Here is a 15,065-nt window from a genome sequence, read left to right as displayed (position 1 = left end):
CCTGCCACGCGTTGCTGTGGCCCAGTCTGTTGATCTGGAAAATAAAGCAATGAGAAAGTGTTGGTTTCTAATATATGTAATTTCTTTATGCTTTGGATAAACAGTATTTCTTGCTGTTTCTTTGTCAGTGTTGATGTGGAGAGTGTCTGGTTTGCCCACTCTGGAACATGCGACATATAAAAGTCCTTCTTTAGGGGTCCAGTTCAAATCTATGATACTATATCTCTCTGTGTGTGAATCATATCTATCTATCTATCTATCTATCTATCTATCTATATCTATGGCTGGGTGGCTCTTTGTCGGGAGGGCTTTGATTATGTTTTATTGCCCTGGTGAAGAGAGTTGGACTGGGTGACCTTAAGTATTTTCTGTTGGTCATGGGGGTTCTGTGTGGGAAGTTTGGCCCAATTCTATCGTTGGTGGGGTTCAGAACGCTCTTTGATTGTAGGTGAACTATAAATCCCAGCAACTACAACTCCCAAATGTCAAGGTCTATTTCCTCCAAACTCCATCTGTGTTCATATTTAGGCATATGGAATATTCGTGCCAAGTTTGGTCCAGATCCATCATTGTTTGAGTCCACAGTGCTCTCTGGATGTAGGTGAACTACAACTCCAAAACTCAAGGTCAATGCCCACCAAACCCTTCCAGTATTTTCTGTTGGTCATGGGAGTTCTGTGTGCCAAGTTTGGTTCAATTCCATCGTTGATGGAGTTCAGAATGCTCTTTGATTGTAGGTGAACTATAAATCCCAGCAACTACAACTCCCAAATGACAAAATCTATTTTTTTTAGTGAAGGACATACATTGGATTGTTAGGTGTCTTGTGTCCAGATTTGGTGTCAATTCCCCCAGTGGTTTTTGAGTTCTGTGAATCCCACAAATGAACATTACATTTTTATTTATATAGATATATAGATAGAGATATATAGATATAGAGATAAATAGATAGAGATATATAGATAGAGAGAGAGATAGAGAGCTATAGATAGAGATATATAGAGATATATAGATATATAGATATATAGATATAGATATAGATATAGATGAGATATAGAGATATAGAGATAAATAAATAAGAATAATAATTTGCTTGGTCCCCTTGATTGTTCCTTCCCTGGGTGTTGCTTCCCTGATTTTATATATTGAAGCCCAAAACACCTTATATACACATATAATATATATATATATATATATAATACACATATAATAATATATATATTATATGTGTATATAAGGTGTACACATATAATAATATACACATATAATAATATATATATTATATGTGTATATAAGGTGTTTTGGGCTTCAATATATAAAATCTGGGAAGCAACACCCAGGGAAGGAACAATCAAGGGGACCAAGCAAATTATTATTATTATTATTATTATTATTATTATTATTATTATTATTTAAATGTTGAGAGAAGTATATAACTTCATATATGTAAAGATATATGGATAGATAGATAAAGTCAGATAGATAAAGTCAGATAGAAAGACTATCTATTTATTTATCTATCTATCCTGTGTAAAGATATATGGATAGATAGATAAAGTCAGATAGATAAAAGTCAGATAGATAAAGTCAGATAGAAAGACTATCTATTTATCTATCTATCCTGTGTAAAGATATATGGATAGATAGATAAAGTCAGATAGATAAAGTCAGATAGAAAGACTATCTATCTCTATCTATCTATCATGTGTAAAGATATATGGATAGATAGATAAAGTCAGGTAGATAAAAGTCAGATAAAGTCAGATAGATAAAGTCAGACAGAAAGACTATCTATCTCTATCTATCTATCCATCTATCTATCATGTGTAAAGATATATGGATAGATAGATAAAGTCAGATAGATAAAGTCAGATAGAAAGACTATCTATCTATCTATCTATCTATCATGTGTAAAGATATATGGATAGATAGATAAAGTCAGATAGATAAAAGTCAGATAAAGTCAGATAGATAAAGTCAGACAGAAAGACTATCTATATCTATCTATCCATCTATCTATCATGTGTAAAGATATATGGATAGATAGATAGACAAAGTCAGATAGATAAAGTCAGATAGAAAGACTATCTATCTATCTATCTATCATGTGTAAAGATATATGGATAGATAGATAAAGTCAGATAGAAAGACTATCTGTCTATCTTGTGTAAAGATATATGTATAGATAGATAAAGTCAGATAGATAAAGTCAGACAGAAAGACTATCTCTATCTATCTATCCATCTATCTATCTATCATGTGTAAAGATATATGGATAGATAGATAAAGTCAGATAGATAAAGTCAGATAGAAAGACTATCTATCTATCTATCTTGTGTAAAGATATATGGATAGATAGATAGATAAAGTCAGATAGATAAAAGTCAGATAAAGTCAGATAGATAAAGTCAGACAGAAAGACTATCTATCTCTATCTATCTATCCATCTATCTATCATGTGTAAAGATATATGGATAGATAGATAAAGTCAGATAGATAAAGTCAGATAGAAAGACTATCTATCTATCTATCTTGTGTAAAGATATATGGATAGATAGATAGATAAAGTCAGATAGATAAAAGTCAGATAAAGTCAGATAGATAAAGTCAGACAGAAAGACTATCTATCTCTATCTATCTATCCATCTATCTATCATGTGTAAAGATATATGGATAGATAGATAGACAAAGTCAGATAGATAAAGTCAGATAGAAAGACTATCTATCTATCTATCTATCATGTGTAAAGATATATGGATAGATAGATAAAGTCAGATAGAAAGACTATCTGTCTATCTTGTGTAAAGATATATGTATAGATAGATAAAGTCAGATAGATAAAGTCAGACAGAAAGACTATCTCTATCTATCTATCCATCTATCTATCTATCATGTGTAAAGATATATGGATAGATAGATAAAGTCAGATAGATAAAGTCAGATAGAAAGACTATCTATCTATCTATCTTGTGTAAAGATATATGGATAGATAGATAGATAAAGTCAGATAGATAAAAGTCAGATAAAGTCAGATAGATAAAGTCAGACAGAAAGACTATCTATCTCTATCTATCTATCCATCTATCTATCATGTGTAAAGATATATGGATAGATAGATAAAGTCAGATAGATAAAGTCAGATAGAAAGACTATCTATCTATCTCTATCTATCTAGCTATCTATCATGTGTAAAGATATATCACATGTAAAGATACATGGATAGATAGATAAAGTCAGGTAGATAAAGTCAGATAGAAAGTCTGTCTATCTATCTATCTATCTATCTATCTATCTATCTATCTATCTATCTATCTATCTATCTATCTATCTATCTATCTATCTATCTATCTATCTATCTATCTATCTATCTATCTATCTATCTATCTATCTATCTATCTCACCTCGTTGCCCAGAACCCGGGATACGGCTCCTTCCGAGGTCTTCTTTGAGGGCGCCTGTGCCTTTAAGGCGCGCCCCCGCCGCCCGGCCGCGCGCTCCCGCCTCTATAAACGGGCCGCCCTGGGAGTTGCGAAGGCTTCAGAAAAGAGCAGGCAGGGAGGCTGAGCGGCGGCGTAGAGGGAGAGAAGGAGGGAAGGAAGGAAGGAAGGAAGGGGGCCTGCTTTGGACTTAAAGAGACCCTCAATTTGGGGAGGGGGCTCTTGGGAAGGGAGTCCAGGAAGGGTCCGGGAAGACCCCCGAGAAAGACAGCCAGAGGGAGCCTTCAAATATGTTGGTGCACACCTATTCCGCCATGGTGAGTTCAGAAGTAGTTTGTTGTGTGTTTTGTTTTGTTTATTTGGGGGAGAAGAGAGAACCCACTCCCCTTTATTATCCCAGGATCTGATCCCAGATTATTTGACAGTCTGGACGCATATAATCCGTCTCAAAGCAGACTATTATTTGCTGAAACCGAATCCAAGCCATAGAGCTCTCCTTTTCTGTCCTAGCAACCCCGATCCGTCCGAATTAAACCCGATTTCACCCTTTAATGCGGACCAGATGGGAATTAAGGGGGCAAAGGGTTTCCCGAAGGAGGGATTGAATGGAGACCTACTTCCATTGATGAGGAAAGAGGGAGAGATTGAGAGGAAGGACAAGAGTCTCATTAGGATCCAAAACAAGAGTCTCATTGGGATCCAAACCCCAAAACTGTTAAGGTTTGGGGTTTGGAGGGAAGGCAGAGGGTTGGTTGAAGGAGGGAAAGGAGGGACACACACACAAAAGGGAAAAGAAGGGCTGAAAGTCGGAGGAAAACTCAAACCGGGTGGGAAAAAGATCCCGCAAAAAGGTTGGAAGGGTTTTGAGTGAGTTGGGCAGTTGCCTCCAGGAACTCTATCAGACCTGGGTTTGTTTACCTTTGGAATGAGTCCCATAGACAACCAGAAATGCACCCCCAGTGACATTAGACCCCACATTACATGGGCAAGAACGGACCTGTAGTAGCCTCACTACAATATTAGACCCATAGTAACCTAGTTTGAATTGGAATGGACCCAGAGTATCCCAGTTACAACCTCTCTCTCTTCTGCTTTCTATCCCATTGAAACAGTCCAGAACTCCCATTAATTCCCAGGCCATATACAATCCAGATGATCTGCTTAGAACCGGATTATATGGCAGTGTAGACTCATATAGTTCACTTCACAGCAGATAATGTGGACTATCCGCACTGAGAATGTTAGATTCCCAGTTACAACCTCTCTCTCTTCTACTTTCTCCTTCTATCCCATTGAAACAGTCCAGAACTCCCATTAATTCCCAGGACATATACAATCCAGATGATCTGCTTAGAACCACATTATATGGCAGTGTAGACTCATATAGTTCACTTCAAAGCAGATAATGTGGACTATCCGCACTGAGAATGTTAGATTCCCCCTTTTTTTCAGCCAGAGAGGCAAGATAATAATAATAATAATAATAATAATAATAATAATAAATATCTTTAGAGTGTAGCCTAAACAATAAGGATAGCAACAACCATGGGAAATAATAATAATGTGGACTATCTGCACTGAGAATGTTAGATTCCCCCTTTTTTCCAGCCAGAGGCAAGATAATAATAATAATAATAATAATAATAATAATAATAAATATCTTTAGAGTGTAGCCTAAAGAATAAGGAAAGCAACAACCAGGGGGAATAATAATAATGTGGTCTATCTGCACTGAGAATGTTAGATTCCCCCTTTTTTCCAGCCAGAGAGGCAAGATGATGATGATGATGATGATGATAATAATAATAATAATAATAATATCTTTAAAGTGTAGCCTAAACAATAAGGAAAGCAACAACCAGGGGAAATAATAATAATGTGGACTATCTGCACTGAGAATGTTAGATTCCCCCTGTTTTCCAGCCAGAGAGGCAATATATTATTATTATTATTATTATTATTATTATTAATATTATATGGTTGTTGCTTTCCTTGTTGTTTAGGCTACACTCTAAAGATATTATTATTATTATTATTATTATTATTATTATTATATGGTTGTTGCTTTCTTTATTGTTTAGGCTACACTCTAAAATATTATTATTATTATTATTATTATTATTATTATCTTTAGAGTGTAGCCTAAACAATAAGGAAAGTAACAACCAGGGGAAATAATAATAATGTGGACTATCCGCACTGAGAATGTTAGCTTCCCCCTTTTTCCAACCAGAGAGGCAAGATAATAATAATAATAATAATAATAATAATAATAATAATATTTTTAGAGTGTAACCTAAACAATAAGGAAAGCAACAACCAGCGGGAATAATAATAATAATGTGGACTATCTGCACCGAGAATGTTAGATTCCCCTTTTTTTCCAGCCAGAGAGGCAAGATAATAATAATAATAATAATAATAATAATAATAATAATAATAAATATCTTTAGACTGAAGCCTAAACAATAAGGAAAGCAACAAACAGGGGGAATAATAATAATAATAATAATAATAATAATAATAATATCTTTAGACTGAAGCCTAAACAATAAAGAAAGAAACAACCAAGGGGAATAATGATGATGATGATAATAATAATAATAATAATAATAATAATATATTTAGACTGAAGCCTAAACAATAAGGAAAGCAACAATTAAGGGGTAAGCTGCTTATTATTATTATTATTATTATCGACAGAAGTCTGACCAATCAAGGAAGCAAATATAAACATGATAATATAATGATATAATATATTTAATGTAATGATAGTAAATATATCTAGGCAGAAGATAATCTGCATTATCTGGATTATATGACAGTGTAGAAGGGTCCCCAGCCTAAGAGAGGAGATAATGTGGATTTCAATCATGAGTTCAACTTCCTTTTCAACTCCTATTTGAGCTGAGTTGCTGTGAGTTTTCCTATTTGAGTTGCCGACAATTATCACCTTGCTTGGGGCTAATTATGTTAGATTCCCCCTTTTTCCAGCCAGGGAGGCAGGATAATAATAATAATAATAATAATAATTATTATTATTATTATTATTATTATTATTATATATTTAGACGGAAGCCTAAACAATCAGGGAAGCAACTTTATTTGGTGCTAATAATGTTAGATTCCCCCTTTTTCCAATCAAGGGGGCAAGTTAATAATAATAATAATAATAATAATAATAATCTGTAGACTGAAGCCTAAACAATAAGGGAAGCAACAATCGGGGGCAAGGTAATGATAATGATAATATATTTAGAATGAAGCCTAAACAACCAGGGAAGCAACTTTGTTTGGTGCTAATAATGTTAGATTCCCCTTTTTCCAGTCAAGGGGCAAGCAGATAATACATTATTATTATTATTATTATTATTATTATTATTATTATTATCGTTAGACTGAAGCCTAAACAATAAGGAAACCAACAATGGGGGCAAGCTAATAATAATAATAATAATAATAATAATAATAATAATAATAACTGAAGCCTAAACAATCAGGGAAGCAACTTTGGTGCTAATCACATCAGATTTCCCCTTTTTCTAGTCAAGGAGGCAATCAAATAATAGTCATAATTTATTATTATTTGAAACACAACAAAATGAGTTCACAGCAAACAAGATCACTCTGCGGGCTGTTGTATTGGATCACAAGTGTCTAGGACTGTGTGATGTGTCTGCTAATAATACATGCAGATCCCAGTAAGGTGGCCTTTTGAAGCTGGCAGATGGTCATTTTGTCAGCTCCCATTGTGTTTAAGTGCAGGCCAAGGTCTTTAGGCACTGCACCCAGTGTGCCGATCACCACTGGGGCCACCTTTACTGGCTTGTTGTTGTTGTTATGAAGATCTTTAGACTGAAGCCTAAACAATGAGGGAAGCAACAACCGAGGGGCAAACTAATAATAATAATATATTTAGACTGAAGCCTAAACAACCAGGGAAGCAACTTTGTTTGGTGCTAATAATGTTAAGTTCCCCCTTTTCCCAGTCAGAGAGGCAAGCAAATAATAATAATACATTTAGAGTGAAACAATAAGGAAAGCAACAATCGGGGCAAGCTAATAATAGTAATAATAGTAATAGTAATAATAATAATAATAATAATGTTAATTTATTATTATTATATTATTATTATATTAATTTATTTTATTATTAGCTTTCCCCTGATTGTTGCCTTCCTTATTGTTTAAGCTTCACTCTAAAGGTATTATTATTAATTACTATTTTTAACAGTAATCTACAGAAGTTGGAAAAATCAGGGAAGCAAGGAAATATAATATTGATTGTCTCCAGGAACCCTAGCAGGCCTGGATCTGTTTAGCTTTGGAGAAGAGAAGGCTGAGAGAAGGGCAGCCAGGTTGAAATACCAGGTTGAGGAAGAGGAGGAAGGCGCAAAGTTTGTTTTCTGCTGCTCTAAAAAAGGCTGGACGGCCATCTATCAGGTGGGATCGGGTTGTGTCTTCACTTTTATGGCACTGGGTGGCCTTTGGGAAGCCTTCCCAGGGTTCCTCTTCCTTGGAAACCCCAGGAGCCTTCGGCTATCACCACTACCATCACAATAAATAGTTATTGTTTGTTTTACATTGTTTGTGTACATAACAACAGTTAGGTCCAAGTGTCTGGGATTCATATCTGATGCTTCCCAAGGGCCTAAGAGATTACAGATATTGTTATTATTATTGTTATCGTAATTATAATATATTATTATTATTAATATTATTATTATTAGGTGAAAATGTGGGAATTCATACACCTCCTTAGAAAGGAAAGCTCTGGGGAAATAGAGCAGAATATAAATAAAGTATTATTATTATTATTATTATTATTATTACGCATGTCAAGGAAAATGAGCTCCCTGTTCGCACTGAGCTGATATGATTGTATTACTGCTGATATCATTATTATTATTACTACTATTATTAGTTTTCTGCCTGCTGCCTCTCTCCCTGTCTCGATGGGAGGGTTGCTGATATTATTATTACTATCATTATTAGTTTTCTGCCTGCTGCTTCTCTCCCTGTCTTGATGGGAGGGTTGCTGATATTATTATTACTATTATTATTATTAGTTTTCTGCGTGGTGCTTCTCTCCCTGTCTCCATGGGAGGGTTACTGATATTATTATTACTATTATTATTAGTTTTCTGTGTGGTGCTTCTCTCCCTGTCTCCATGGGAGGGTTACTGATATTATTATTACTATTATTATTAGTTTTCTGTGTGGTGCTTCTCTCCCTGTCTCGATGGGAGGGTTGCTGATATTATTATTACTATTATTATTAGTTTTCTGCATGGTGCTTCTCTCCCTGTCTCGATGGGAGGGTTGCTGATATTATTATTATTATTACTATTATTATTAGTTTTCTGCGTGGTGCTTCTCTCCCTGTCTTGATGGGTGACCTTTCTCTCTGTCGTTCCCTTCTGTCTTCAACACCAAGACTGTTATTACTACTACAGTGACTCCTATTATTACTATTATTGTTATTACTATTGTTATTATTAATAAAATGTGTGTATTATAATTCTTATCCTGATGTTCTTGTGGCCCCTGGCTCACTGTTGACTCTTCCTCCTGTGTCTCCCTTCGCTCTTCGACACTATTATTATTATTATTATTATTATTATTATTATCATACTATTACTGTCATTATTCCAATGCACTTATCATGATGATGATGCTGTTCTTATGACTCCCTGGTCTCTCTTTTCTCTTCAACACCATTATTATTATTATTATTATTATTATTATTATTATTATTATTATTTGTATCATACTATTACTGTCATAATTCCACTGCAGTTTTCATGATGATGATGCTGTTCTTATGACTCCCTGGTCTCTCTTTTCTCTTCAACACCATTATTATTATTATTATTATTATTATTATTATTATTTGTATCATACTATTACTGTCATAATTCCACTGCAGTTTTCATGATGATGATGCTGTTCTTATGACTCCCTGGTCTCTCTTTTCTCTTCAACACCATTATTATTATTATTATTATTATTATTATTATTATTTGTATCATACTATTACTGTCATAATTCCACTGCAGTTTTCATGATGATGATGCTGTTCTTATGACTCCCTGGTCTCTCTTTTCTCTTCAACACCATTATTATCATTATTATTATTATTATTATTATTATTATTTGTATCATACTATTACTGTCATTATTCCAATGCACTTTTCATGATGATGATGCTGTTTTTATGACTCCCTGGTCTCTCTTTTCTCTTCAACACCATTATTATTATTATTATTATTATTATTACTATATTACTGTTGTTGTTATAATCCCTGGTGGTTCTCCCTGCGTTTCCCTTTTCTCTTCAACCCCATGACTTCTATTATTATTATTGCTATTATTATTATTATTATTATTATTATTATTATTCAAATATGCATATTATTATTGTTTATCATGTTCTTATGGCTCCTTGGTGACACTTCTCCCTTCGCCTCTCTTCCCTCTAAGACTCCATTACTTCTATTATCATAATTATAATTATTATTCAAATGTGCATATTAGGCTTGGGCAATCCATGGTTCTAAATGGTTCTAAAGTACTTACAAAACTAAAGTTCTGGTGGTGAAAATTTCAGAACCCCAACCAAACTTTCAAAATGTAATTATTATTTCATTATTGGTGATTTTAATGACAGAACCAATTAGGAACTGCCATTTATTATGAAATTTTGAGAGTTTTGTTAGAGTTCTGAAATTTTCACCACCAGAACTTTAGTTTTGTAAGTACTTTAGAACCATTTAGAACCATGGATTGCCCAAGCCTAGTGCATATTATTGTTATTGTTATCATCATATTCTTATGGCTCTCTGGTGACGCTTCTCCCAGTATCTCCCTTCTCTCTTCAATCCCTGTCTTCTATTATCATTGTTATTATTATTATTATTCAAATGCGTGTTTTATTATCGTTATTGTTATCATCATCATCATCATCATGCTCTTATGGCTCCCTGGTGACGCCTGTCCCTACATCTCCTTTCTCTCTTAAACACCATTTCAACTATTATTACTATTACTATTATATTGTTGTTGTTGCCTTTATAGTCTCTAACACGTCTCCCTTCTCTCTCCAACACCATGACTTCTACTATAATATTATTCAAATGCGCGTATTATTATCATCATGTTCTTATCTCTCCCTGGTGACCCAATTGCAGCTATTATTATTATTATTATTATTATTATTATTATTATTATATTTGAAACACAACAAGATGAGTCCACGCAGACAAGATCACTCTGCTGGCTGCTGTATTGGATCACACGTCGGATTATTATTATTATTATTATTATTATTATTACTATTATTACTATTATTACTATTATTATTATTATTATTATTGTTATTGTCCCTAGCGCTTCCCCCTGTGTCTCCCTTCTCTCTCCAACGCCATGACTCTATTATTATTATTACTACTATTCTTACTATATTGTTATAGTCCCTAGTACGCTTCTCCCTGCGTTCTCCCTTCTCTCTCCAACATCATGACTCCTATTATCATTATCATCATCATCACTACTACTGCTATTATTACTATGTTGTTGTTGTTGTCCCCTGGTGCTTCTCCCTTCGTCTTCAACACCATTACAGCTATTATTATTATTATTATTATTATTATTATTATTATTATTGGGTTGTTGTAGGTTTTTCGGGCTGCATGGGCATGTTATCTAGAAGCATTCTCTCCTGGCGTTTCGCCTGCGTCTGAGGCAGGTATCCTCAGAGATTGGTCATAGGAGAGAGCGCTTCTAGAACATGGCAATACAGCCCGAAAAACTTGCAACTCAGTGATTCCGGCCATGAAAGCCTTCGATTATTATTATTATTATTATTATTACTACTATTACTATATTGTTGTTCCTGGCGCTTCTCCCTGTGTCTCCCTTCTCCCTTCAACACCATTACAACTATTATTATTACTATATTGTTGTTCCTGGCGCTATTATTATTATTATTATTATTATTATTACTACTATATTGTTGTTAGATTCTTGTGGGTTTTTTCGGGCTATAGGGCCATGTTCTAGTGCCTCTAGAACATGGCCCTATAGCCCGAAAAAACCCACAAGAACCTAGTGATTCCAGCCATGAAAGCCTTCGACAATATATTGTTGTTGTTGTTCCTGGCGCTTCTCCCTGCGTCTCCCTTCTCTCTTCATCACCATTACAGCTATTACTACTACTACTACTACTATATTGTTGTTGTTGTTGTTGTTATTCCTGGCGCTTCTCCCCGTGTCTTGCTTCTCTTTCCAACAACATTACAGCTATTACTATTACTATTGTTGTTGTTCCTAGCGCTATTATTACTACTACTACTACTACTACTACTATATTATTGTTGTTGTTCCTGGCGCTTCTCCCTGCCTCTTCGCTTCTCTTTCCAACACCATTACAGCTATTATTATTGTTGTTGTTGTTGTTGTTATGTGGTTGTTGTTCCTAGCATTATTATTATTATTATTATTATTATTATTATTATTATTATTTTGTTCCTGGCGCTTCTCCCTGCCTCTCCCTTCAACACTATTACAGTTGTTGTTGTTGTTATTATTATTATTATTACTATAGTGTTGTTGCTGTTGATCCTGGTGTTTCTCCCTGCCTCTGCCTTCTCTCTCCAACACCTTTACAGCTATTATTATTATTATTATTTTGTTGTTCCTGGCGCTATTATCATCATTATTATTATCATTATTATTACTACGACTACTATATTGTTGTTGTTCCTGGCGCTTCTCCCTGCCTCTCCTTTCTTTCTTCAACACAATTACAGCTATTATTATTATTATTATTATTATTATTATCATTATTATTATTACTACTACTATATTGTTGTTGTTCCTGGCGCTTCACCCTGCGTCTCCCTTCTCTCTCCAACACCATTACAGCTATTATTATTGCTATTATTATTATTATTATTATTATCATCATCATCACTATAGTGTTGTTGTTGTTGATCCTGGTTTCTCCCTGCGTTTCCCTTCTCTCTCCAACACCTTTACAGCTATTATTATTATTATTATTATTATTATTATTATTATTATTATTCTGTTGTTCCTGGCGCTTCTCCCTGCCTCTCCCTTCAACACTATTACAGTTATTATTATTATTATTATTATTATTATTATTATTATTATTATTTTGTTCGTGGCGCTATTATCATTACTACTACTACTACTACTATATTGTTGTTGTTCCTGGCGCTTCTCCCTGCCTCTCCCTTCTTTCTTCAACACAATTGCAACTATTATTATTATTATTATCACTATAGTGTTGTTGTTGATCCTGGTGTTTCTCCCTGCGTCTCCCTTCTCTCTCCAACACCTTTGCAGCTATTCTTATTGCTATTCTTATTACTTTGTTGTTATTGTTGCTGTTCCTGGTGCTTCACCCTGCGTCCCCCTTCTCTCTCCAACACCATTACAGCTATTATTATTGCTATCATTATTATTACTATAGTGTTGTTGCTGTTCCTGGTGCTTCACCCTGCGTCTCCCTTCTCTCTCCAAAACCATTACAGCGATTATTATTATTATTATCATTATTATTACCATAGTGTTGTTGTTGTTGATCCTGGTGTTTCTCCCTGCCTCTGCCTTCTCTCTCCAACACCTTTGCAGCTATTATTATTGCTATTATTACTATTACTATGTTGTTGCTGTTCCTGGCGCTTCTCCATGCCTCTCCCTTCTTTCTTCAACACAATTACAACTATTATTATTATTATTATTATTATTATTATTATTATTACTATAGTGTTGTTCTTGTTGATCCTGGTGTTTCTCCCTGCCTCTGCCTTCTCTCTCCAACACCTTTACAGCTATTCTTATTGCTATTATTATTACTATTACTTTGTTGTTGCTGTTCCTGGCGCTTCACCCTGCCTCTCCCTTCTTTCTTCAACACAATTGCAGCTATTATTATTATTATTATTATTACTACTACTACTATAGTGTTGTTGTTGTTGATCCCGGAGTTTCTCCCTGCCTCTGCCTTCTCTCTCCAACACCTTTGCAGCTATTATTGTTGCTATTATTGTTGCTATTATTATTATTATTATTATTATTATTATTACTATAGTGTTGTTGTTATTGATCCCGGTGTTTCTCCCTGCCTCTGCCTTCTCTCTCCAACACCTTTACAGCTATTATTATTATTATTACTATTACTATAGTGTTGTTGTTGAGCATGGCGCTTCTCCCTGCCTCTCCAACACTATTACAGTTATTATTATTATTATTATTATTATTATTATTTTGTTGTTCCTGGCGCTATTATCATTATTACTACTACTACTACTATATTGTTGTTGTTCCTGGCGCTTCTCCCTGCCTCTCCCTTCTTTCTTCAACACCATTACAGCTATTATTATTATTATTATTATTATTATTACTATAGTGTTGTTCTTGTTGATCCTGGTGTTTCTCCCTGCCTCTGCCTTCTCTCTCCAACACCTTTGCAGCTATTATTATTGCTATTATTACTATTACTATGTTGTTGCTGTTCCTGGCGCTTCTCCATGCCTCTCCCTTCTTTCTTCAACACAATTACAACTATTATTATTATTATTATTATTATTATTATTACTATAGTGTTGTTCTTGTTGATCCTGGTGTTTCTCCCTGCCTCTGCCTTCTCTCTCCAACACTTTTGCAGCTATTATTATTGCTATTATTATTATTATTACTATTACTTTGTTGTTGCTGTTCCTGGCGCTTCACCCTGCCTCTCCCTTCTTTCTTCAACACTTTGACTTCTACTATCATTGTTTTGACTGCTATTATTCTGATTCCGAGGCGCCTATTCTGATGCTCTTCCTTCTTCTTCTTCTTTAGGACCGTTCCGACGGCCTGGGCGGCTCATCCCCGGGCGGCGGGCGCCTCTCGCAGCTCTCCTCCTTGAACCAAGCCGCGGCGGCGGCTGCGGCTGCTGCAGCGGCGGCGTATTCCTCGGCGCCCCCTCCTCCTCCTCCTCCTCCGCCGCCCTTGTGCCACACGCCGGCCTCGGACTTCCAGCCGCCGTACTTCCCGCCGCCTTACCCGCAACCTCCGCTGCCGTACGCCTCGCAGTCCCAGGACAACCCCGGCGGAGGAGGAGGCGGAGGAGCAGGCGGAGGAGGCTACCCGCACTTGGGCGACCCTTACGCCGCGCTCAACCCGCTCCACCAGCACCACCACCACCACCATCACCACCAGCAGCAAGGAGCCTGGCATGCGCAACGGGCCCGGCAAGAGGAAGCCGCCGTGGCCGCCGCCGCAGCTGCGGGGCTGCTCTCTCAAACGCACCGGGCGCTGGGGTTGGATCCCAGAGGAGGAGGAGGAGGGGGCTCTTCCTCAGGCCCACGGGGGCTGCTCCACGGCTTGGGAGAAGGGCCCCACGGGCTAGGAGAGGGGCCCTTGGGCCTCCACGCCTTGGCACACCCCGCTCTCGAAGACATCCAGGTGAGCAAAGAGCCAAGAGCGAAAGTGGCAAGCAAGGGCCAACTTGAGCTCTCCCTCCTTTGGACTTCAACTCCCACCATTCCTAACAGCCTCAGGCCCTTTCCTTTCCCCCCTTCAACAGCTTAGCGAATCGTCAGGAGAGAATGCTTC

General features: G+C 36.1%; 1 protein-coding gene across 2 annotated transcripts in view; it reads left to right on the top strand.

Moving 5' to 3' along the window:
- The window catches only part of TFAP2E (transcription factor AP-2 epsilon), a 111,298-nt gene that overhangs the window by 15,649 nt on the left and 80,584 nt on the right, over nt 1-15,065 (top strand). Inside the window, exons 1-2 of one of the 2 annotated variants that reach the window (XM_060784183.2) lie at nt 3,525-3,754; nt 14,310-14,915. In XM_060784183.2, the coding sequence (XP_060640166.1) occupies nt 3,728-3,754; nt 14,310-14,915 (633 nt within the window). In that variant the 5' untranslated portion in view covers nt 3,525-3,727. Of the gene's footprint in view, nt 1-3,524; nt 3,755-14,309; nt 14,916-15,065 lie in introns of those variants that run through there. The other variant, XM_060784182.2, reaches the window with a different exon arrangement.

This window comes from Anolis sagrei, chromosome X (genome assembly GCF_037176765.1).
Source record: "Anolis sagrei isolate rAnoSag1 chromosome X, rAnoSag1.mat, whole genome shotgun sequence".
NCBI lineage: Eukaryota > Metazoa > Chordata > Lepidosauria > Squamata > Dactyloidae > Anolis > Anolis sagrei.
The sequence above is the reverse complement of the archived record's forward strand: the minus strand, read 5'-3'. Positions and strand labels throughout refer to the sequence as shown.